This window comes from Terrapene carolina, unplaced genomic scaffold (assembly GCF_002925995.2).
Source record: "Terrapene carolina triunguis isolate 2854851 unplaced genomic scaffold, T_m_triunguis-2.0 Scaffold580, whole genome shotgun sequence".
In the NCBI taxonomy this organism is placed as follows: domain Eukaryota; kingdom Metazoa; phylum Chordata; order Testudines; family Emydidae; genus Terrapene; species Terrapene triunguis.
The window spans coordinates 346,932-372,167 of NW_020664931.1; the positions used below are offsets into that span (position 1 = coordinate 346,932).

Sequence of the window (25,236 nt, forward strand, 5' to 3'; positions counted from 1 at the left end):
AGATAAGCTTAGAAGTTTTCATGCAGGCCCCTACATTTGAACCCTAAAGTTCAAAGTGGGGATACAGCCTTGACAGAAGGTCACACTTGCAGGTTGGGGGGACTATGCTGTGGATAGCAGTGCCTCTGACAAGGATTTAAGGGTTATTGTAGATAACCAAATGAACATGAGTACCCAGTGCAAGCTGTGTTAAAATGGCTACACAGCATGAGGATTTATTAACGGGGTTACTTGAAGCAGGAGTATGGACGTGATGTAACCTCTGTATATAGTATTGGGGAGACCATTGCTGGAATATTGTGTCCACACTTTATGGAGGATATTAAAAAATGGAGATGGTTCAGAGAAGAATTACAAGAATAGCTTCTCAACTTGAAAACATGAGTAGTTAAGAACTCTATAGCATTCATTACCATTTAATTTTGGCAGGATTCCATGCCTCCTTTTTGGCTTATGTCCTGCCCCCTGGACTCATGTGGACATGTGTGCTTTTGGCATTGTTGGCCATTTTGAAAAGAAATTATTTTATAATTTTTATGGAGAACCTTAGGCTTGTTTGTGTGTGTGTATTTTTACATGTTATTGTTAGAAGAAAATTGTTTTTTACACACTTTCAGAGAAAAATAATTTTATAAGTATTGTGACAGACCCAGACCAGTGGGGTACAGGAGTCTGGTAGAGGGCAAATATACTGGTCACTGGATGAATAGTTTTCTGTTCCCTGAGTGACCAGAGCAGAGGCTGCACTAGAGTAATCAGGAACCTGCTAGAACCAGTTAAGGCAGGCAGGCTAATTAGGACATCTGGAGCCAATTAAGAAGAAGCTGCTAGAATCAATTAAGGCAGGCTAATCAGGACACCTGGGTTTTAAAAAGGAGCTCACACCAGTTTGTGGTGGGAGTATGAGGAGCTGGGAGCAAGAGGCGCAAGGAGCTGAGAGGGTATGCTGCTGGAGGACTGAGGAGCACAAGTGTTATCATACACCAGGAGGAAGGTCCTGTGGTGAGAATAAGGAAGGTGTTTGGAGGAGGCCATGGGGAAGTAGCCCAGGGAGTTGTAGCTGTCATGCAGCTGTTACAGGAGGCACTATAGACAGCTGCAGTCCACAGGGCCCTGGGCTGGAACCCAGAGTAGAGGGCGGGCCTGGGTTCCCCCCAAACCTCCCAATTGACCTGGACTGTGGGTTCTCCCAGAGGGGAAGGTCTCTGGTCTGTTCCCCAACCCACATGGTGAATCTCTGAGGCAAGAAAATCCGCCAATAAGCGCAGGACCCACCAAGATAGAGGAGGAACTTTGTGTCAGTATTTTTAGATAATTTACAAAATAAAACTGATTATCACAAAGCGATAAAGGAAAAATGTCAGAAAAGATGGTTTTTAAAACTGCAAAAAAGGAAAAAAGAGGAGTCCTTAAATGTATTAACAAGTCTTTTTAGAAAAACAGATCTGCATTTAGGTTATTTTGAAATAAAGTCTGAAAAATAATGATACGGTTTTTGAAATAAAGAATAGAACATGTATTTTTAGAGAAAATTAACCAGATAGTGAGAGAGGCTTGTAGAACATTTGAGAAAAGCAAAAGCCTCTTAGCCTGTTACAGAAAGGGGAAAAAATAAAGTGGGAGAGAAAGTTTTAAAGCTGCAAGAAATGCTGTGTCACTGACCACTGAGAGAACCACTCTACCCCTGCAGCTGACTCTAGTCAAATATCAAGAAGTCTGTCAAAAGTCAGCCAGCCTCCGGCAAACCATGCCTCGAGTCTTGGCTGAGCCAGTCAAATGCTGTTCTATAGCTATGTCATAGAAGGCATTTTCCTGAACCAATCATAATGTGCCACATAACCACTAACGTGTGTCTATTGACAGTTGGTGTGTTTAAAAAATACAAACACTGTGCATAACAAAAATTTTTGTAGAAATACCTGCCTTTTAAAAAAAAAAATAGTGTTAGGTTGCTTTTTAAAGTTTTGCCTAAAGGAAAACTGCCCCCAAAACTTATTACTTGTAATCTGTAAAGAAAGCTTTAAAAATTGCACACTTGATACAAAACACACACAGGTTAACTTAAATAAAAACAACAAGGAGTCTGGTGGCACCTTAAAGACTAACAGCTTATGCCCAAATAAATCTGTTAGTCTTTAAGGTGCCACCAGACTCCTTGTTATTTTTGTAGATACAGACTAACACGGCTACCCTCTGATACTTAAAAGAAATACTAGCTTATGTAAAACAGTTAACACTTTTTACCAGAGGTATGAATACTATTTTCCCCTACACTCTTTCTTTCCTAATGTTTTTTAATGCTATTAAACCAAGTAACATTTTAAGAAACACACTTTTAGAACAGCAATCAAAAGGAGCATGTGTGTAGATTTCTTTACTAACAATTTTTTTGTAAATTTAGGAGGCATTCTTATTTGTTTTTGGTGTTGTACCAGAAAATAAATTACCTCTTTTTACATAAAGCCTGTAGCCTTGATAGAAAGACCCTAATGAAAGTTGTCTAACCTTTATATCAATTTCTCTTATTCTGTTTACTTAAAGTAATATATTTTTAGAACCCTTGATTATGCTATGTTACTAGGAGTGCTGCAATTTTCGCCCCTCCTGTATTCGCACTGAAACTTTATACCTCAGTATTATTTTCTTCTTTAGAAAATAGTGCTTTTTAAAGTTTAGCAAGGGTGCAAAAGCAACCCAAAATGTTCTAAGAACTTAAAGACTAAAAGAGCTAGTAACTCTTTTTACCAGAAATATGATTTTGACTTCTTAAAAATATTTTAACAAATAAACTTTTAAAACACTGCTTTGAAGCAGTTTTGTAACTTTTAAAGGCAAAATAACCAAAATTCATGTTTTAAGGCTAGTGAAATAAAATTGACATTTGTAAATTGTGGAGAAGCAAAGCCTTTTGCTAAAGAATTGAGCAATGTTAGTGAAGGAGCATACCCCCCCCCCCGCCCTTCTTTTAAAAAATTGTTATCTTTTGCAATGAAAGAATTTTTAAGCACAGGATTAAAATTAAATAAAGTTGGTGTATCATAAATTTTAAAAATAATGTAAGCATGTTTTTACATTTTAAAAAGTTGCTAAGTTTACTTAATTTCCATAACTAAATAATTATCTCTGTGACACAACTTAAATAAAATTTTTAGTAATTTTATGTCTAAGGATATGTCTACATGGCAAAGAAAAACTCGCGGCTGGCCTGTGCCAGTCAACTCGAGTTCGTAGGGTACGGGTTTGCGGGACTGTTTCATTGCCGTGTAGATTTCCGGACTTGGGCTGGAGCCTGGGCTCTAGGATCCTCCAGGATGGGTGGAACAACTTCTGTTGGTGAGAGAGACAAGTCTTCAAGCTTACACAGAGCTCTTCTTCAGGTCCAGGAAACGTACTCAGAGTGTCATAGCTAATACAAAGTGCAACAGATTGTTTAGCATATTGCTTGTTGTAGGAGGCCATGGAACATTTCTGAAGACCTTTTTCAAGAAAGTCAGATTTGGACATGTTGAAACATATTTGGGCTTGTTTGGACATCTGACTCTTTTTTTAGGAGGTTCATTTCTGAAATGTTCCATCTATAAAAAAAATCTCATGATGGTTTTGTGTGGCAGGTGACTGTAGCCCTTACAGACAACGTTTTTCTATACCGGTTTGCACCTTGGTGTGTGGTGCTTACTTAAAGGCAATAGGTCTGCCCTGATGCTGTAGGCTTGATGGGGGCTGTGCTTTGATTGGCTTGGCCCAAGGTGTTGCATAGCAGTGTGTTGATCTGTTTGTATGACACAGGGCTCCCTTACAGGGAGCTTCAAAAACATGCTTAACACAGTCATTTTCAACTGATATTTTATTTAAAAGACACATTTATTTTATTTTTACAGCATACCTCATTTTGTTCCTAAATCACACTCAAACTTTTAGGGTTTTTCCTCAACAGGATTTTGTAATTTGCTGAACGAAGATGACGTTCAACATTACACATTAAACATGTATCCATTAGTTCAGTTACTTCAGCTAAACCTCTATCTTGGTCCTCTGCTTCTGTCACTTTGTCTACCAACTCTCTCCCTTGAGCTTAATGTTCCTGGATTAAACAGAGGCACTGCAGTGCATATCCCAATGTGGTGATAATATTTAAAACACTCTCCAGGCACAAATTACCAGTAATTTTTGGATTTTACAGTTCACATCATCTGGCCGGGGCCATCTACGATGCACCTTGGGCAGTTCTCAAATTGCTCCTCTCTCAGGTACTGCTTGATGATTCTGTGCACAGCAACTCATACAATTGCATGCATAACAGTTTACAGTTACAGCCTCACACAGGTTCAATACCATATTTCTTCCTCAATGTTAGATAGTACAGGCCGTTAGAATAAGCATCTGATTTTGGGTCTGGGCAAAAACAGATCAGTCCCAATCCGTTTGCTCCTTCAGTACTGTCGGTGTCCAGATTCTCCAAGACCTCTGAAGAAGCATGGCTCAGCTGCTGAGAAATTTAAAATAAGAAATACATGTAAGGCATCATTTTACTTTTTATTGTGCTCTTTTAAAACATTTTATTTGTGTCAAGAGACTTCTTCAGTTTACAGCTTTTTAAAAAAAATTTGCCTTGGTATGGGGATTGATCTAAAAAGCTCCAATTAATTGAACAAAGGAGCCAGGTCCCCTCTAGCCCCCTAAAAGTTCTTACATACAACATACCTGTAATTTGTCTCTGTGCAACCCTCCATTTGAATCGGTTGGGGTCTCCTCAACTCTGATTGAAGTCCAGAGTTCAAACAAAACTTGGGTCAATGGTATATTTGTTTCTTCAGTTCCTACAACTTCACCTTATAACATCTCTTCATGAGCTGCTTGACTGCTGGTGTTGTGAAAGGACTTTTAGGTGCTTCCATTTTTAATAAACAGGCCTGTTTGAACGGTTCATCCTCTTTTATACAACAGTTGCACAATACTTTCTCAGCCAATAGTTTAGGGCCAATACTGCAAAAGTCCTTTGGTCTCCCTCTCTAAGTAAGGAGGAACTTCTGTTTAAGGGCATAGAAGGATGGACACTTTTGCATCTTTAGTTTTGTATTATTTTTATATCTTATCCTTTCCTGAGTCAGTTCTCTTACAGAATTAAAACCCAGACCAAAACAAGTTATGTGATAAAAAGGTACTTAAATTTTAAAAAATGGTTAATGTTTTTCCCTATGATTTAAGTGTGTGAAATTGAACAAAATGTATCCTAAAAAGCCATAGACTGACTTATCCTGTAATCTACATTGGGCTGAATAGGCGAACCCTGGCTTCACTAGACAGCCAAAAACAAGGTGAAAGAAAATCCACTGCATTTCCTTGCTGGCTACAGTGTAAATGCTGAAATTCAGTGCAGAATTAATAACTGCCAAGGCAATGAACCACTCAGCCTTGTATAAAAAGGCAAACTCCTGGGTCACTGTGAATTTTTTGTTCACGTGCAAATCCACCTTCTCTTTAATAGCAGGTAAGGCACTATTAATTAATAAATCCACATATTGAGGACACCATCATCTCTGTGCATGTTAGTGCCATCCCAGGCTGCTGGTAATCTTTCATGACAGGCATGAGGAGACTCATCCTTTTCTTGTCTAACATTTGCTAACTGTGCAATTCCTGCCTGTCCTGGATATAAAATCTGTTCCAATTTAGACAGTGTCTCAGCAAAATCCTTAGCTTCTGACTGAAAGTCTGGGCATAGGGCATACCACAAAGGATCTACTGTCATTTGCAAAATCTTTAAACAATCCCTATCATTCAACGGAAACATTTGAGTAGTTTTCTCAATTCTTCTAGCATGCAACATAATTAGATCACTCTTCTGTAAATGACCAAGATTTTTAGCCACCAAATCCAATGTTTTAACATACACTGCTGGAACAGGATGGAGGTTCCTCATCTAATTCCTCTGGACTTTTACTAGCTTTTGAGATACTGCTGTTTAATAACCCCATCTGTAGAAAATAGGCTAGGGGGTTGAAGAGTAGATTCTCGCCTTGCTCTTTACTAGCTGCTACTCACAGAAGGTTAGGAAATCCACTCCATTCTGCCTCTCTACAAATGCCTCTCTATTTTCACAAACAGTGATGGATTGCAACATGCCTTGTTCAGCACTGTTAAAAAATCTCTCAAAATTTGAAAGAAAGGGGTATTTGGTGCTGCTAAACTTTACCCCTAGTCTTGCGCCCTCCAGAGGTCCAAAGACTACCCTCTTCTTGATCTTGAGGACTCTGTTCTAAACCCTAAAACAGAAATTCCCGTTGCTCTGGCAGCAAAATTACAGGTCTTAATGCAAACCAAACTGTCCTGACTTGAACTGCTCTGTGTCAGAATCTGCTTGCTCTCTGTCTTGAGCTCTGGATCTGGTCAGCACTTCACTATACTCTTGTCCCTGTTCCTTCTCTGTCTCATTTCCTGGTGAAACCATAGCCATGCGGGTCTAGTCTCTGCAAGGGCATATTCGCTATCAGACAAAACCTTCCTTAAAAGCTGAATATCATCCTTCATCACCAAAAACATCAAATCATCCTCTAAAAGAGGAGCATCTGTACTAAAAACCATGGATCCCTTCGTATAAAACAGCATGAAGCTCAGCCACTTCACTCTGTGCAGCTCTACTACAGATCTCTACATCTTGGTCATGACACCAATGTTCCTCAGCCTTACCTTTTATATGACAAGGCTTTTTCCTTCTATTTCTAAGAATAGTTTAGGATAAAAGGGCCAAGATATCTAAGATTCCAGAATATAATTCTAGTTTGCTCACACTCCTGAGCTACAATAGCAGTGATACTCACCTGTGCTTGCAAATGTTCTTATAAATTCTTTACCAGTTTTGTAATATCCACCAGACCAGGAGAATGAGGTAGACGAGGCTTTCTTCAGACAACTAACATAAGTTTCCCTGGCCCTGGTTCTCATGGTGGACTTCAATCACCCTGACATTATACCTTGACTTTAGCAAAGCTTTTGATACGGTCTCCCACAGAATATCACATCCACTGCTTTCCCCATATCTACCGAGCCAGTTATCTCATCATAGAAGGCAATCAGGTTGGTCAGGCATTACTTGCCCTTGGTGAATCCCTGTTGACTGTTCTTGATCACCTTCCTCTCCTCCAAATGCTTCAAAATGGATTCCTTGAGGACCTGCTCCATGATTTTGCCGGGGACTTAGGTTAGGCTGTAGTTCCCCGGATTCTCCTTTTTCCCTTTTTTAAAGATGGGCGCTATATTTGCCTTTTTCCAATCATCTGGGACCTCCCCCGGTCGCCACGAGTTTTCAAAGATAATGGCCAATAGCTCTGCAATCACATCAGCCAACACCCTCAGCACCCTCGGATGCATTGCATCCAGCCCCATGGACTTGTGCATGTCCAGTTTTTCTAAATAGTTCTTAACCTGTTCTTCCACCACTGAGGGCTACTCACCTCCTCCCCATACTGTGCTGCCCAGTGCAGCAGTCTGGGAGCTGACCTTGCCTGTGAAGACCGAGGCAAATAAAGCATCGAGCACTTCAGCTTTCTCCACATCGTCTGTCACTATGTTGCCTCCGCCATTCAGTAAGGGTCCCACACTTTCCCTAACCTTGTTTGTGTTGTTAACATACCTGTAGAAGCCCTTCTTGGTACCCTTCACATCCCTTGCTAGCAGCAACTCCAATTGTGCTTTGACCTTCCTGATTACACCCCTGCATGCTCAAGCAATATTTTTATACTCCTCCGTAGTCATCTGTCCAAGTTTCCACTTCTTGTAAGCTTCCTTTATGTGTTTAAGCTTACCAAAGATTTCTCTGTTAAGCCAAGTAGGTCGCCTGCCATATTTGCTATTCTTTCTGCAGATCGGTATGGTTTGTTCCTGCGCCCTCAATAAGGCTTCTTTAAAATACAGCCAGCTCTCCTGGACTCCTTTCCCTCTCACATTAGGCTTCCAGGGGATCCTGCCCATCAGTTCCCTGAGGGAGTCTGCTTTTCTGAAGTCCAGGGTCCGTATTCTGCTGCTCTCCTTTTTTCCTTTTGTCAGCATCCTGAACGTGACCATCTCATGGTCACTGTTGCCCAGATTGCCACCCACTTCTACTTCCCCTACCAATTCTTTCCTGTTTGCGAGCAGCAGGTCAAGAGGAGCGCAGCCCGTAGTTGGTTCCTCCAGCACTTGCACCAGGAACTTGTCCCCAGCACTCTCCAAAAACTTCTTGGATTGTCTGTGCACTGCTGTATTGCTCTCCCAGCAGATATCAGGGTGATTGAAGTCCCCCATGAGAACCAGGGCCTGTGATCTGGAAACTTCTGTTGGTTATCTAAAGGATACTCTTAGGCTTAATCTTAGGTTTAATCTTAGGCTCTCAAATAACACCCCTTTCTTCTAAGCCATCACATACATTTCATCTGGAAAATGTTTTTTTGGAAGGATCTGAAAGGTATGTCAAAATTGGGTTTATAACAGGAAATAAATTACAACTTTAAATTTGGAGCTGCTACTGCAGTGTCATAACATGTGTCTATGCCTGTCTGTTTTAGATGGATCCATGCAAGTAAGTGCAAGGCCTAGCACAGTTTTGCAGTGAGGGCACAGTTTCTTACCAGTGTGGAAAATTACTTGAATAAAAGGATTATGGAAATTCTCCTCCAGCCCCAACAGTTTGCTTTGCACTGCATATGTACTGAAGCATGGAAGATGTATGTTGGAGTCTACTGATTTATTGAAATGACAAAGGATTATGGATTTAACAAGATCTTGCCTATCAAACCAAATCTCTCTTATCTCTGGGAATTTTTTACAACCTTCTGAATAGCTATAAATTTTATCTTCTTAACAGGAGAAGGAATGTACAGCAAATCAAACTAAATCAGACATAACTATATCTTAAAAATATTTGGTGTCTTAACATAGTTTGAATTTTTATCTTATAACTTTAGCAATATGCATTACATTTGAACACAATGGTATCAATATTGATGGTGTGTGTGTGTTATTTTAATCTTCATTTCAAATGTTTTGGAGGAAACATAAAATCAGTGTCCTGACTATTTCAAGTTCCTTTCTTTATCAGAAAGCACAATGTTAACCTGTACTACTTAGACAAATTTCAAATCTAGACATTGGGTTTAACATTCCTTTTATGTCAGAAAGCACCAAGGGATCAGGACCTTAATTTTGTTTAATCTAAATGATTTAAAATAGAGATTAAAATATCGATGTGTATTTTATTTTAATCTTCTCATGTGTTCAAATACTGTGTTGGCCCAGACAAGTAGGTTTATTTAATGTAACCAACAGTTGGGCACAGGAAGAATTCTAAATGCTTGAGGGGGAAAGGAAATGTTTCTGAGAGGGGTCAATATTTCCTGGACACTAGGGTATTTTCTCTAGTACCAGCTGGATTTTAGGTGATCCAGAGACTTCAGAGCTGTGTTCTACTCAGTTCTGTAAAAAAATATTGGAAAGACTAGTTTCAATCTGAAGAGTTTGTCATTCAGTCCCTTACATTCTAGGGATTTCATAGCTAAGGCTGCGAGTTTGTCACAGAGTTAACGGAAGTCATGGCTTCCCCACTAAGGGGGGGATATGATAGAGGTACACCTCTACCCCGATATAACGCCACCCGATATAACACTAATTCAGATATAATGTGGAAAAGCAGTGCTCCGGGGGGGGGGCAGGGCTGTGCACTCTGGTGGATCAAAGCAAGTTCGATATAACACGGTTTCACCTATAACGTGGTAAGATTTTTTGGCTCCCGAGGACAGCATTAAATTGGGGTAGAGGTGTATATAAAATCATGAGTGGTGTGGAGAAAGTGAATAAGGAAAAGTTATTTACTTGTTCCCATAATATAAGAACTAGGGGCTACCAAATGAAATTAATGGGCAGCAGGTTTAAAACAAATAAAAGGAAGTTATTCTTCACACAGGAGGAGGTGACCAGCCCTCTGTGGAGAAAGAAGTGGTTTGGGACTATTTAGAAAAGCTGGATGAGCACAAATCCATGGGGCTGGATGCGCTGCATCCGAGGATGCTAAAGGAGTTGGCGGATGTGATTGCAGAGCCATTGGCCATTATCTTTGAAAACTCCTGGCGATTGGGGGAGGTCCCGGATGACTGGAAAAAGGGTAATATAGTGCCCATCTTTAAAAGAGGGAAGGAGGAGGATCCGGGGAACTACAGGCCAGTCAGCCTCACCTCAGTCCCTGGAAAAATCATGGAGCAGGTCCTCAAGGAATCCAATCTGAAGCACTTAGAGGAGAGGAAAGTGATCAGGAACTGTCAGCATGGATTCACCAAGGGCATGTTGTGCCTGACTAACCTAATTGCCTTCTATGAGGAGATAACTGGCTCTGTGGATGAGGGGAAAGCAGTGGATGTGTTATTCCTTGACTTTAGCAAAGCTTTTGATACGGTCTCCCACAGTATTCTTGCCGGCAAGTTAAAGAAGTATGGGCTGGATGAATGGACTATAAAGGGGATAGAAAGCTGGCTAGATCGTCGGGCTCAACAGGTAGTGATCAATGGCTCCATGTCTAGTTGGCAGCCAGTATCAAGTGGAGTGCCCCAAGTGTCGGTCCTGGGGCCAATTTTGTTCAGTATCTTCATTAATGATCTGGAGGATGGCATGGACTGCACTCTCAGCAAGTTTGCAGATGACACTAAACTGGGAGGAGTGGTAGATACGCTGGAGGGTAGGGATAGGATACAGCGGGACCTAGATAAATTAGAGGATTGGGCCAAAAGAAACCTGATAAGGTTCAACAGGGACAAGTGCAGAGTCCTGCACTTAGGATGGAAGAATCCCATGCACTGCTACAGACTAGGGACCGAATGGCTAGGCAGCAGTTCTGCAGAAAAGGACCTAGGGGTTACCGTGGACGAGAAGCTGGATATGAGTCGACAGTTTGCCCTTGTTGCCAAGAAGGCTAATGGCATTTTGGGCTGTATAAGTAGGGGCATTGCCAGCAGATCGAGGGACATGATCATTCCCTTCTAGTCAACATTGGTGAGGCCTCATCTGGAGTACTGTGTCCAGTTTTGGGCCCCACACTACAAGAAGGATGTGGAAAAATTGGAGAGAGTCCAGCGGAGGGCAACAAAAATGATTAGGGGGCTGGAACACATGACTTATGAGGAGAGGCTGAGGCAACTGGGATTGTTTAGTTTGCAGAAGAGGAGAATGAGGGGGGATTTGATAAGTGCTTTCAACTACCTGAAGGGGGGTTCCAAAGAGGATGAAGCTCGGCTGTTCTCAGTGATACCAGATGACAGAACAAGGAGTAATGGTCTCAAGTTGCAGTGGGGGAGGTTTAGGTTGGATATTAGGAAAAACTTTTTCACTACGAGGGTGGTGAAACACTGGAATAGGTTACCTAGGGAGGTGGTGGAATCTCCTTCCTTAGAAGTTTTTAAGGTCAGGCTTGACAAAGCCCTGGCTGGTATGATTTAGTTGGGAATTGGTCCTGCTTTGAGCGGGGGGTTGAACTAGATGACCTCCTGAGTTCCCTTCCAACCCTGATATTCTATGATCATGCCTTTGAAATGGCAGCTGAGAACGGCAGACCATGCATAGTCTTTGAATCATCAGACTCAGAGTTAGTAGATATACAGAGAGAATTACATGAGAATGAAAGATATTATATTTTGTGATAGCCATAAGTCTTGCTTCAGAATAGATCTACATTTTTACATACAGAAATAATTTACAGAACATTCAAACATATTGATTGTGTCATGCCCCTACCTTGAGAATTATTATCAGGCAAGGGAGTTTGAAACAAACAAAATAGTTGATGTTTAATAACTCTTTACTGCAGCTCCAATTGTCGCTAAGGTATATGCTTTCTTTTCTAATAGACACTGAAAAGCAATATGTACCTCAGCTTCATCCAACTCATATCTTATGAAAAACCTGAATGGTGACTTCAGCAATGTTAATGTAGAATAACTCTCAAACTCAATGGACAAGAGAGTAGGAAGGTACCGATAGGTTTTGCATAAAAGTGCAAGTGAAGCCTTTTCTCTTCTTTTCCCTCTTATTTCTATACTATTAAGCTTTGCGTGAATAGGCTCAGTACCGATACAACCTTAACTGTCACTAAGTAACTTTAAGTGTCACTGAACAGTGGGTTTTTGTGTGTGTGTGTGTTAATTTATATATTAACCAGGGATGTCAATTAATTGCAGTTAACTCACGCAATTAATTCAAAAAAATTAATCGGGATTAATCGCACTTATAACAATAGAATACCAATTGAAACTTATTAAATATTTTTAGATGTTTTTCTACATTTTCAATATTGATTTCAATTGCAACACAGAATACAAAGTGCACAGCGCTCACTTTATATTATTTTTGATTACAAATATATGGACTGTAAAAATGATAAAAGAAATAGTATTTTTCAATTCACCTCATACAAGTACTGAAGTGCAATCTCTTTATCGTGAAAGTGTAACTAACAAATGCAGATTTTTTTTTGCTTACATAACTGCACTGAAAAACAAAACAGTGTAAAACTTTAGAGAGTACAAGTCCACTTAGTCCTACTTCTTATTCTGCCAATCGCTAAGACAAACAAGTTTGTTTACATTGACGGGAGATACTGCTGCATGCTTCTTATTTACAATGTCACCTGACAGTGAGAACAGGCATTCACATGGCACTTTTGTAGCTGGCATGGCAAGGTATTTACATGCCAGATATGCTAAATATTCCCCTTCGTGCTACAGCCACCATTCCAGAGGACATGCTTCCATGCTGATGATGCTCGTTAAAAAAATGTGTCAATTAAATAATGCGTCAATTAAATTAAAATCTCCTTGGGGGGAGAATTGTATGTCTCCTGCTCTGTTTTACTCTCATTCTGCATATAGTTCATGTTATAGCAGTCTCGGATGATGACCCAGCACATGTTTGTTTTAAAAACACTTTCACAGGAGATTTGACAAAACGCAAAGAAGGTACAGATGTGAGATTTCTAAAAAGAAGCTACAGCACTCGACCTAAGGTTTAAGAATCTGAAGTGACTTTCAAAATCTGAGAGGGATGAGGTGTAGAGCATACTTTTAGAAGTCTTAAAAGAGCAACACACTGATGTGGAAACTATAGAGCCCAAACCACCAAAACAGAAAATGAACCTTCTGCTGGTGGCATCTAACTCAGATGATGAAAATGAACATGCGGCAGTCCACACTACTTTGGATCTTTATCAAGCAGAACCCATCATCAGCATGGAAGCATGTCTTGTGGAATGGTGGTTGAAGCATGAAGGGACATATGAATCTTTAGCGCACGTAAATATTTTGCAACGCCAGCTACAACAGTGCCATGCGAATGCCTGTTCTCACTTTCAGGTGACATTGTAAACAAGAAGCAGGCAGCATTATCTCCTGCAAATTGTAACCAACCTTGTTTGTCTGAGTGATTGGCTGACCAAGAAGCAGGGCCGGCTTTAGGTTTTTTTTGCAGCCCCAAGCAAAATTTTTTGGCTGCCCCCCCCCCCCGCCCTGGGGCCCCCCCCCCCCCCCCACCCCCACCCCCACCCCCACCCCACCTGCACCGCCTGCTGCCCCAGTGCTGGGCTTCCCCCGACCAGTGCTGACTCTGCCCGCTCCCGCCTCGCCTCCAGCCGGTCCAGTGCTGGCAGGGTTGGGGTAAGCAGTGGGGCTCCCAGGCAGGGCCTCAGCCCAGGGTCCCTCCAGCCAGGGCTCCCGCTTCCAGGACTGGCTGGGACTGGGGAGGACAGAGCCGGGGGACCGCCCTGGCAGGGGTCTGAGGAGCCGGGGCAGGGCAGCCCCAGAGGGAGTGGAGCCCCGGAGAGTGGGACGCGGGCCCTGCATGGCAGCACCCCGCCCTCTATGGCTCCGCTCCTGCTGCTGCTCCTGACCGCCCTGCCGCAGTCCCTGCGGCGCTGGGGGGCGGCCGCCCTGCGGCACCTGCAGGCGGCTCCATGTGCCCTAAGGGGTGGCCACCAGCCTGAGTGTCCCGCTCTTGAAGCCTGCCCGGCCATAAGGTGCGGACGCTGCTCCCCGACGCGAACCGCAGCGGCCCCAGGGCGTCCCAGTGCAGGACGCGCTGCTGCTGCCAGGGCCGTCTCTAGGCTTTTGCCACCCAAGTGCACCCCCCCCCCCAAAGAGGCTGGCTGGAATGCCACCCCTGAAAATGTGCTACCCCAAGCACCTACTTGGTTTACTGGTGCCTGGAGCCAGTCCTGCCAAGAAGTAGGACTGAGTGGACTTGTCGGCTCTAAAGTTTTACATTGTTTTATTTTTGAATGCAGTTTTTTTACATAATTCTACATTTGTAAGTTCAACTTTCATGATAAAGAGATTGCACTACAGTACTTGTTTGAGGTGAATTGAAAAATATTTTTTTTACAGTGCAAATATATGTAATCAAAAATAAATATAAAGTGAGCACTGTACACTTTGTATTGTGTTGTAATTTTAATTAATATATTTGAAAATGTAGTAAACATCCAAAAATATTTAAATAAATGGTATTCTATTGTTGTTTAACAGCACAATTAATTGCGATTAATTTTTTTAATTGCTTGACAGCCCTGATATTAACAAAATTTTTGTCCTCATTTCTTACCTGGCTTCAAAGGCTAGCTAAATTAATCAGTGAACTGGTCTGGCTATCCTTGGTTTGAGTTAGGCCAACACAAAGCCTTCATAAGGGGAAAAATTGGGCTAATGAGCCTGTTTCTAAGTTTCAACAACTTTTCTGAGGTAGGCATTGCTGTTTCCTTTGTTTCTAACCATTTCTTATTTTCCACCAGGAGATGGGATTCCGAAGGAAAGTAGCCCATTTATTAACAGTGCCGAGATGGACAGAGGAAATATCTATGAAGGGAAAAATATGGCTCTCTTTGAGGTAACTTTCAGAATTTTTAAAATAACTTATTTTGACTATTAAATTACAAAGCAATTTCAGGTTATTTTTAGAGAGTGAGAAAAGTAAAAACAATTGCAGCTCTCTGTATACTAGAAATCTGTTGTACAAGACGTGTAAACATAATTTGTTTCTTTTAATTGTTTGGTTTCCATGAGGTTGTGTTAATGTTTTTAAGTCTGATCAAAAATCACTTAAATTAATTTTGATTAGAAACTTTCTTAACTTGACCACTTCATAATTTATTTGATAAGCAAATTATTGTGACGTTCCCCTCAGCTGTTGTCTGGACCGGTGATCTGCTAGGCCACTCCAATTCTCGACTCTGGGAGCCAGCCTTACCCTGCTCTGCTGTGAGAACCCCCACTCCTGGGCTATTCATGCACAGCCTCTGGCATGTAAGCTGCTCCTTGGATTGTGCAACCAAATGACACTAGCCAATACCTCCGGTCCCAGACACAACTCTAGGAACCTCCGTCTGTATTCAGTTATGCCCACTGGACGCTGCAAGCTTATATGAGTTCGTCAATTTAACAAAGAAATTGATATGTACCAGGCTTGTTATCCCAAAGGTATCTGTCACGTTTCAAACCAAACGCACTGCTTTATTATAGATGATTATTTATTATAACAATAGATTTATTAACTATAAAGATAGATTTTAAGTCAAAACATAAGTCAGATTTGGTCAAATGAAATAAAAGCAAAATGCATTCTAAGCTGATATTAACACTTTCAATGCCCTTACAAACTTAGATGCTTCTCACCACAGGCTGGCTGGTTGCTTTTCAGCCAGGCTCTCCCCTTTGATCAGCGTTCAATTGCTTGGTGTGGTGTCTGTAGCTGTAGGTGGAAGAGAGATAAAGAGCATGGCAAATGTCTCTCCCTTTTATCATGTTCTTTCTTCCCTCTTGGCTTTGCCCCTCTCCCCTTCAGAGTCAGGTGAGCATTACCTCATCGCAGTCCCAAACTGAGAAAAGGAAGAGGGGTGACTCACTCAGTCCAACAGATCCTTTTGTTGTTGCCTAGGCCAGCGGCCTTTGTCCCTGTGAGGCTGGGCTGGGTTTGCCCCATACATGCCCTGATGAGGTGTGAACTACCTCTCTGTTCTTGGAGAGTTTTTGCCTGGGCTTTCTTTAAGCCGTGAGGATACATTTTCAGCCTCATTACTATATACATGAAATTATAACCTATAACATTACTGTAACAGTTACTGTAACACCACTATAACAATCATGCTCAGTGCATCATGAGCCTTCCGAAGACACCCGACATGACAAACTTTGCATTGGATACCACACAATCATTTTATAAAAATGAACATGGGGGTGTAGGGTGTTCCCTCCGAGGTACAGAGCGTCACACCTCCCCTCTTAGTTTGCTGCAAGAGGGTTAGTCACTGACTAGCTCGAAGGCAGTTTGAGTTATAGTTCTCTTGGCATCCAGCCATAAAGGCCATGAGGCAGCATGTCTCAGTTTCCCCATTCACATACAGTAAACCAGGTTTTTTATGGTTTCTCTGCTGTGATAATACCTGTAAACAGGTTTAAAGCTTAATTGAAAAGTAGTTTGACGGAGTAGGGAGTATTAACCTGGTAATGTTGCATGGGTGTTTTACTAGTTTTCTGTCTTCTGCTTACATGGGGCTAACACGGGGCATGCCTCCCTTTCCCTGGGGGTACTGCTAGATGGTGATGGGAAATAAGGGAATGGGAAATGACTTCACTGAGCGATGATACTTGACGGTCAGCACATAAAGGATGGCAACTGCCCTTCGTAATCTGAGCCCAAGACGGGCTTGGGGCCAGGTGATACTTTCTGCACGGGAAACTGGACAAAGGCTGGAGGAGTGGCTGGGGGTGTGGCTGGGTGAGGCAGCAAGAAGGGGTTTCAGTTTGGAGCTGGCTGGGGAGATAGGGGGATGCCCGGAACTTGGGTCTGGGCTCCCCATCCCCCAAGAGGGAGCTGACTGAGGGGTCCTGTTTTCTGTACCTACAAGCTCTGTTTTAGACTGTGTTCCTGTCGTCTAATAAACCTTCTGTTTTACTGGCTGGCTGAGAGACTCAGTGAATTGCAGGAAGTGCGGGGTGCAGGGCCCTGACTCCCCCACACCCTGTGACAACTAGTATTAGCATAAGGTTTAACATCCGTGTCAAAATTCTTATCCTCAAAGCTTAACATTAATAGTAAAATTTTTATCACAGATGTGCGTTTACAAGTATCTTTATGATACTACGCCCTCTGTTCAGATACTGTAGTTTGAGGTTAGTTTGTTCATTACCCATGGTGTCCTTTGACTCTCTCCCATATAATCAGTCACTGTCTTTTCCTTCCCTCCATTGTTCCCCTCTGTGTGGGCTATTGATTTAACCATGTTTCTGCAATTTTGGTGCCTCAGGGTCTGGCAAGATAGGTTTTCAGGGGGATCCTGCACATTGGCTGGCCCTTTGGGGAGTGGTCTCCCAACCCTAGGACTGTACATATGCAGAAAATCCAGCTCCTCTTTTGGGGTTACCTGGTGTTTCCTCCTCCCAGCACTGAGTCCTTCCCTGCCCCCTAGAGGGCTGTGATCTGGGCTCTCTGGGCTAGGTGTGTTTACCCTTCAATCAGATGCACCTTTTCCCAGCAGCTCTCCCATAATTGGTTTCTGTGTCTCACCAGCGTGGGGGGAGGCACCCCCCTCCCTGTCAGTTCGGCCATTTGTATTTTCACAAATACCTGGCAATTTCCTGGTCCTAACTCCTCTGTTATCACAGGCATTGGAGCTGCATCTTGATTTAAAGAGACACGGTTACTTTTCAAAAACTTACCAGAAATAGCATCCTGAAAAATTGGGACCTGGATTGGGGTACCCTCTGCCACCCCTTTCTCTGTCCCTGAGAAGTCAGCAGTATGACTGCTCCCCTCCAGGAGGTCAGTTCCACGGTTCCTTCTCAAAACCTGGGTCATAGGCTGAGTGCCTGCGTGGACAGATGCTGATCCAGCCATCCTCCTAGTGTCCTGGGCATCCTGCCCCAAGTGACTAGTGAAGAGACATTCCTGTACCCCCACTATTCCTTCCCCACTTTCCTCCTCTGAGCCCCCTCCTAAAACACATTTCTCTGTGCTTCTTAGGAAGGGTTCTGTCTCTTGTTCAGCTGCAGAACTCTGACAGCTAACAACTGGGACAGTTTCCTTAATCACTGACAACACCTCTCCTGCCCCCGCGCCTGAGGGCATGTTGCCTTTTATTGGAAAGGAGCTAGTCTCAGCCCTTCCCATACTTGGAAGTACACTGCTTCTCTGTTACAGAGTCACAGGAATCCTCACCCACCTCAGTGGTTTCTGAGATTCCCTACCCCTTCTCTATGCTCTCCTCTGGGATACATTTCTCTTTGCTCCCTAGAGCCGGTTTTATCACTTGTTCAGCTGTGACCTGCTGGTGGCTAACAACCTGGACAATTCTCTCCCTGGCAGGCATTGGAGTGTAGGCATTCTCTCCATCGCATACATGGGAGTGTAGGGTGTTTTCCCGAGGTACAGAGCGTCACAATTATATATTAAAACGAGTAGATGTAAAGATAGAAATAAGCTTCAGTGATTTTTTTAAAGACCAGATTATGATATGTTGAGCACTCAGAACTGTAATTGAATTCAATGAGAGCAGTGTTTGCTGAAAATTAGGCACTTGTATTGACTTCAGTGGAGCAGGATCAAGCCATTAATGAGTATCATGGTCGGCATTAATACTACCTATATAAGACCGCAATGTAAGCTAGACTTTTTCTAAGACAGGAAAATTATGAAACAGAAAGGTTATTGATAGGATGTGGCTCAGTTGTAATAAATTATAAGTATACAATATAACTTATTTCACATTGTAGCTGTTTGTTTCCTAATGTAAAAATGTATACTAAGAAGGTCATGCATTATTTAATAAGCACTTTAAATGAAGTGAGAATAATTATTTGGATTCATGCAATATTAATTCATATATATATATATTCATTCACAACTAGGGTGGTCAAGCAATTAAAAAAATTAATCATGATTAACCATGCGATTAATCACACTTAATAATGGAATACCATTTAGTTAAATATTTTTGGATGTTTTCTGCATTTTCAAATATATTGATTTCAATTACAACACCGAATACAAAGTGTACAGAGCTCACTTTATATTTATTTTTGATTACAAGTATTTGCACTGTAAAAAAACAAAAGAAATTATATCTTTCAATTCACCTAATAAAGTACTGTAGTACAATCTCTTTATCATTAAAGTAAAATTTTAGAGCCTACAAGTCCACTCAGTCCTACTTTTTGGTCAGCCAGTCGCTCAGATGGATAAGTTTTGTTTACATTTGCAGGAGATAATGCTGCTTGCTTCTTATTTACAATGTCACTTGAAAGTGAGAACAGGCGTTCTCATGGCACTGTTGTAGCCAGCGTTGCAAGATATTTATGTGCCAGATGCACTAATGATTCATATGATTCATAACCACCAAAAAAGAAAATCAATCACCATTCTAGGGGACATGCATCCATGCTGCTGATGGGTTCTGCTCGATAATGATCTAAAGCCGTACGGACTGACGCATGTTCATTTTCATTATCTGAGTTAGATGCCACCAGCAGAAGGTTGGTTTTCTTTTTTGGTGGTTCGGGTTTTGTAGTTTCTACATTGGAGTGTTGCTCTTTTAAGACTTCTGAAAGCATGCTCCACACCTCGTCCCTCTCAGATTCTGGAAGCCACTTCAGATTCTTAAACCTTGGGTCGAGTGCTGTAGCTATCTTTAGAAATCTCATATTGGTACCTTCTTTCCATTTTGTGAAATCTGTAGTGAAGGTGTTCTTAAAATGAACAGCATGTGCTGGGTCATCATCCGATGCAATAACATGAAATATATGGCAGAATGCAGGAAAAACAGATCAGGGGATATACAATTCTCCCCAAGGAGTTCAGTCACAAATTTAATTAATGAATTATTTTTTTAATGAGAATCATCAACATGGAAGCATGTCATAGGATCATAGAACATTAGGTTTGGAAGAGACCTCTGTAGGTCATCTAGTCCAATACCCTGCTCAAAGCAGGACCAACACCAATTAAATCATCCCAGCCAGGGCTTTGTCAAGCTGGGCCTTAAAAACCTCTAAGGATGAAGATTCCACCACCTCTCTAGGTAACCCATTCCAGTGCTTCACCACCCTCGTAGTGAAATAGTTTTCCCTAATATCCAATCTAGACCTCCCCCACTGCAACTTGAGTCTATTGCTCCTGGTTCTGCCATCTGCCACCACTGAGAACACCCTAGCTCCATCCATTTTGGAACCCCCCATCAGGTAGTGGAAGGCTGCTATCAAATCCCTCCTCCCCTCACTCTTCTCTTCTGCAGACTAAATAACCCCAGTTCCCTTAGCCTCTCCTCATAAGTCATGTGCCCAGCCCTCTAATCATTTTTGTTGCCCTCCGCTGGACTCTCTCCAATTTTTCCACATCCGTTCTGTAGTGGGGGGACCAAAATTGGACGCAATACTCCAGCTGTGGCCTCACCAGTGCCGAATAGAGAGGAATAATCACTTCCCTCAATCTGCTGGCAATGCTCCTACTAATACAGCCCAATATGCCATTGGCCTTCTTGGCAACTAGGGCACACTGCTGACTCATATCCAGCTTCTCGTCCACTCTGCACTTGTCCTTGTTGAACCTCATCAGATTTCTTTTGGCCCGATCCTCCAATTTGTCTAGGTCACTCTGGACCCTATCCCTACCCTCCAGCGTATCTGCCTCTCTCCCCATCTTAGTGTCATCTGCGAACTTGTTGAGGGTGCAATTAATCCCATCATCCAGATCATTAATAAAGATGTTAAACAAAACTGGCCCCAGGACTGATCCCTGGGGCACTCTGCTTGATACCGGCTGCCAGCTAGACATCGAGCCATTGATCACTACCCGTTGAGCCTGACAATCTAGCCAGCTTTCCGTCCATCTTATAGTCCATTCATGCAATCCATACTTTTTTAACTTCCTGGCAAGAATGCTGTGGGAGACTGTATCAAAAGCTTTGCTAAAGTCAAGATACATCACATCCACCACTTTCCCCATATCCACCGAGTCAGTTATCTCATCATAGAAGGCAATCAGGTTGGTCAGGCATTACTTGCCCTTGGTGAATCCCTGTTGACTGTTCCTGATCACCTTCCTCTCCTCCAAGTGCTTCAAAATGGATTCCTTGAGGACCTGCTCCATGATTTTGCCGGGGACTGAGGTGAGGCTGTAGTTCCCTGGATTCTCCTTCTTCCCTTTTTTAAAGATGGGCACTATATTTGCCTTTTTCCAATCATCCGGGACCTCCCCCGATCGCCATGAGTTTTCAAACATAATGGCCAATAGCTCTGCAATCACATCAGCCAACACCCTCAGCGCCCTCGGATGCATTGCATCCAGCCCCATGGACTTGTGCATGTCTAATTTTTCTAAATAGTTCTTAACCTATTCTTTCCACCACTGAGGGCTGCTCACCTCCTCCCCATACTGTGCTGCCCAGTGCAGCAGTCTGGGAGCTGACCTTGCCTGTGAAGACTGAGGCAAATAAAGCATCGAGCACTTCAGCTTTTTCCACATCATCTGTCACTGTGTTGCCTCTGCCATTCAGTAAGGGTCCCACACTTTCTCTGACCTTCTTCTTGTCGCTAACATACCTGTAGAAACCCTTCTTGTTACCCTTCACATCCCTTCCTAGCTGCAACTCCAATTGTGCCTTGGCTTTCCTGATTACACCCTTGCATGCTCGAGCAATATTTTTATACTCCTCCCTTGTCAACTGTCCAAATTTCCACTTCTTGTAAGCTTCCTTCACTGTTAAGCCAAGCTGGTCGCCTGCCATATTTGCTATTCTTTCTGCACTTTGGGATGGTTTGTTCCTGTTCCCTCAATAAGGCTTCTTCAAAATACAGCCAGCTCTCCTGGACTCCTTTCCCCCTCATGTTAGCTTCTCAGGGGATCCTGCCCATCAGTTTCCTGAGGGAGTCAAAGTCTGCTTTTCTGAAGTCCAGGGTCCATATTCTGCTGCTCTCCTTTCTTCCTTTTGTCAGGATCCTGAACTTGACCATCTCATGGTCACTGCTGCCCAGGTTGCCACCCACTTCTACTTCCCCTACCAATTCTTCCCTGTGTGTGAGATAAGACAGAGTATTTCCTTCTGCTTACTTGGTTGAAATTTCCTTATCATTTTCATTTGTAGCCTCATGTAGAGTCCTATTTGTAGACCCATGTTAACACATCCGTAATCTAATTGAATAATGAAAGCAAGAATAATTGTCATTAGGTCAACATATGAAGGAAAAGATTGCAGCTTCTTGCCAGGTACAAGCAGAAAAAACATTCTTGATAGTGGATGCCAGCTGGACTTCCATGAGCAACCAAGGATTTAATGCCACCGACTTCTACTTCCCTTACAAATTCTTCCCTGTTTGTAAGCAGCAAGTCAAGAGGAGCATGGCCCCTAGACGGTTCCTCCAGCACTTGTACCAGGAAGTTGTCCCCAACACTCTCCAAAAACTTCCTGGATTGTCTGTGAATTGCTGTATTGCTCTCCCAGCAAATGTCAGTCCCCCATTAGAACCAGGGCCTGTGATCTGGAAACTTCAGTTAGTTGTATGAAGAAAGCCTCATCTACCTCATTCTTCTGATCCAGTGGTCTATAGCACACGCCCACCACGACATCACCCTTGTTGCTCTCGCCTCTAAACTAAACCCAAAGACTCTCAACAGGCTTTTCTCCAGTTTCAAACTGGAGCTCTGAGCAATCATACCGCTCTCTTACATACAATGCAACTCCTCCACCTTTCCTCCCATACCTGTCCTTCCTGAACAGTTTATACCCATCCATGATATTGCTCCAGTCATGTGAACTGCCCAACCAAGTTTCAGTTATTTCAGTCACGTCATAGTTCCCTGATTGTGCCAGGACTTCCAATTCTTGCTTGTTTCCCAGGCTTCTTGTGTTCGTGTACATGCACCTAAGATAACTAGCCGATTGCCCTACTTTCTCAGTATGAATCAGGAGGCTGCCCTTGTATTTCCTCCCGGTATTCCACTCCCTCAGTTACCTCTGGGCTTAGGTCACCATCCCCCGGCAAGCCTAGTTTAAAGCCCTCCTAACTAGGTTAGCAAGCCTGCCTGCGAAGATGCTCTTCTCTCTCTTGGTTAGGTGGATCCCATCTCTTCCTAGCAATCCTTCTTCCTGGAACACCATCCCATGGTCAAAGAATCCAAAGCCCTCTCTCCGACACCACCTGCATAACCATGCATTCACCTCCACAATTCGACGGTCCCTACCTGGCCCTTTTCCTTCAACAGGGAGGATGAACGAGAACACGACTTGTGCCTCAAACTCCTTTATCCTTCTTCCCAGAGCCACGTAGTCTGCAGTGATCTGCTCAAGGTAATTCTTGGCATTATCATTGGTGCCCATGTGGAGAAGTAGGAAGGGGTAGTGGTCTGAGGTCTTGATCAGTCTCGGCAAACACTTTGTCACATACTGGATTCTAGCTCCAAGCAGCACACTTAGAGTCTCCCACTCTGGTTGGCAGATGGATGACTCCATCCCCCTGAGGAAGGAGTCCCCGACCACCACCATCCGGCTCCTCCTCTTGGGATTGGTGGTCATGGAACCTCCATCCCTAGGACAATGCATCCAGTGCCTTCCGGCCAATGGGGTCTCCTCCTGATACCTTCCCTCAGAGGGCTCTTCCAAATCCTTCTCCGCAGCAGTATCTGTGCAGAGAGCCTGAAAATGGTTTTGCACCTCTATCGGCATTGGGGGCACATAGGTTCTCCTCTTTCTTCCTCTGGAGGTCACAGGTTGACAATATTTCTTCCCCTCTCTGCACTCTCTGATCTTCAGCACATTTTGCTTCCAGAACCAAACACTGACTTCTATCCAGAAAATCTTCATTTTCTTTGATGCAACGCAGGGTTGATATTTGGCTCTCTAGTCCTCTAATCTTCTCTTCCAACTTGCAGACCAGCTTGCACTTTGTACAGACGTAGTTATGTCTGTCCTCTGGGAGAAAGACAAACATGGCACATTCTGAGCAGGTCACAACAGCTGATCGCTCACTAACCATGTTTTCCTTCTAAGAGGCTCCTCAGATGTTGTATGTTCTGCTCACAGGAGCCTGAAAGGCAAAAACACTCTGTGTGAACTCCCCACAGGCGAACTCCCAGGCAAGCTCCCTCTGTTTGTCCGTCCTCTGCTCGCTGGTCACTCGGTTCGCAACTGGCTGGCATTTTATAAGGCTTCTGGCTCGAAGCAGGTAGCCTGGCTCAAAGCCTTCCCTCCAATCAACCACTCGGGGCCCACCTGGAACAAAGCACTCCCAATTTGCACTTTTCAAACAAACACCCACACGGTCAAACAGTCATACTATTCAAACAAACAAGCACATGGGGCATACAAATTTTTAGCATATCTGGCACATAAATACCTTGCAATGCTGCCTACAAAAGTGCCATGCAAATGTCTGTTCTCACATTCTGGTGACACTGTAAATAAGAAGAGTGCAGCATTATCTCCTGCAAATGTAAACAAACTTGTTTGTCTTAGCGATGGGCTGAACAAGAAATAGAACAGAGTGGACTTGTAGGCTCTGAAGTTTTACATTGTTTTCATAGATTCATAGATTCTAGGACTGGAAGGGACCTCGAGAGGTCATCGAGTCCAGTCCCCTGCCCGCATGGCAGGACCAAATACTGTCTAGACCATCCCTGATAGACATTTATCTAACCTACTCTTAAATATCTCCAGAGATGGAGATTCCACAACCTCCCTAGGCAATTTATTCCAGTGTTTAACCACCCTGACAGTTAGGAACTTTTTCCTAATGTCCAACCTAGACCTCCCTTGCTGCAGTTTAAGCCCATTGCTTCTTGTTCTATCCTCAGAGGCTAAGGTGAACAAGTTTTCTCCCTCCTCCTTATGACACCCTTTTAGATACCTGAAAACTGCTATCATGTCCCCTCTCAGTCTTCTCTTTTCCAAACTAAACAAACCCAATTCTTTCAGCCTTCCTTCATAGGTCATGTTCTCCAGACCTTTAATCATTCTTGTTGCTCTTCTCTGGACCCTTTCTAATTTCTCCACATCTTTCTTGAAATGCGGTGCCCAGAACTGGACACAATACTCCAGCTGAGGCTTAACCAGAGCAGAGTAGAGCGGAAGAATGACTTCTCGTGTCTTGCTCACAACACACCTGTTAATACATCTCAGAATCATGTTTGCTTTTTTTGCAACAGCATCACACTGTTGACTCATATTTAGCTTGTGGTCCACTATAACCC

General features: G+C 43.0%; 1 protein-coding gene across 1 annotated transcript in view; it reads left to right on the forward strand.

Annotated features, from left to right (window-relative positions):
- Positions 1-25,236, forward strand: part of LOC112103692 (solute carrier family 12 member 7) — a 357,369-nt gene that overhangs the window by 124,193 nt on the left and 207,940 nt on the right. Inside the window, exon 2 of the mRNA XM_024195587.1 lies at positions 14,795-14,889. Within this exon, the coding sequence (XP_024051355.1) occupies positions 14,795-14,889 (95 nt within the window). The remainder of the gene's footprint in view (positions 1-14,794; positions 14,890-25,236) is intronic.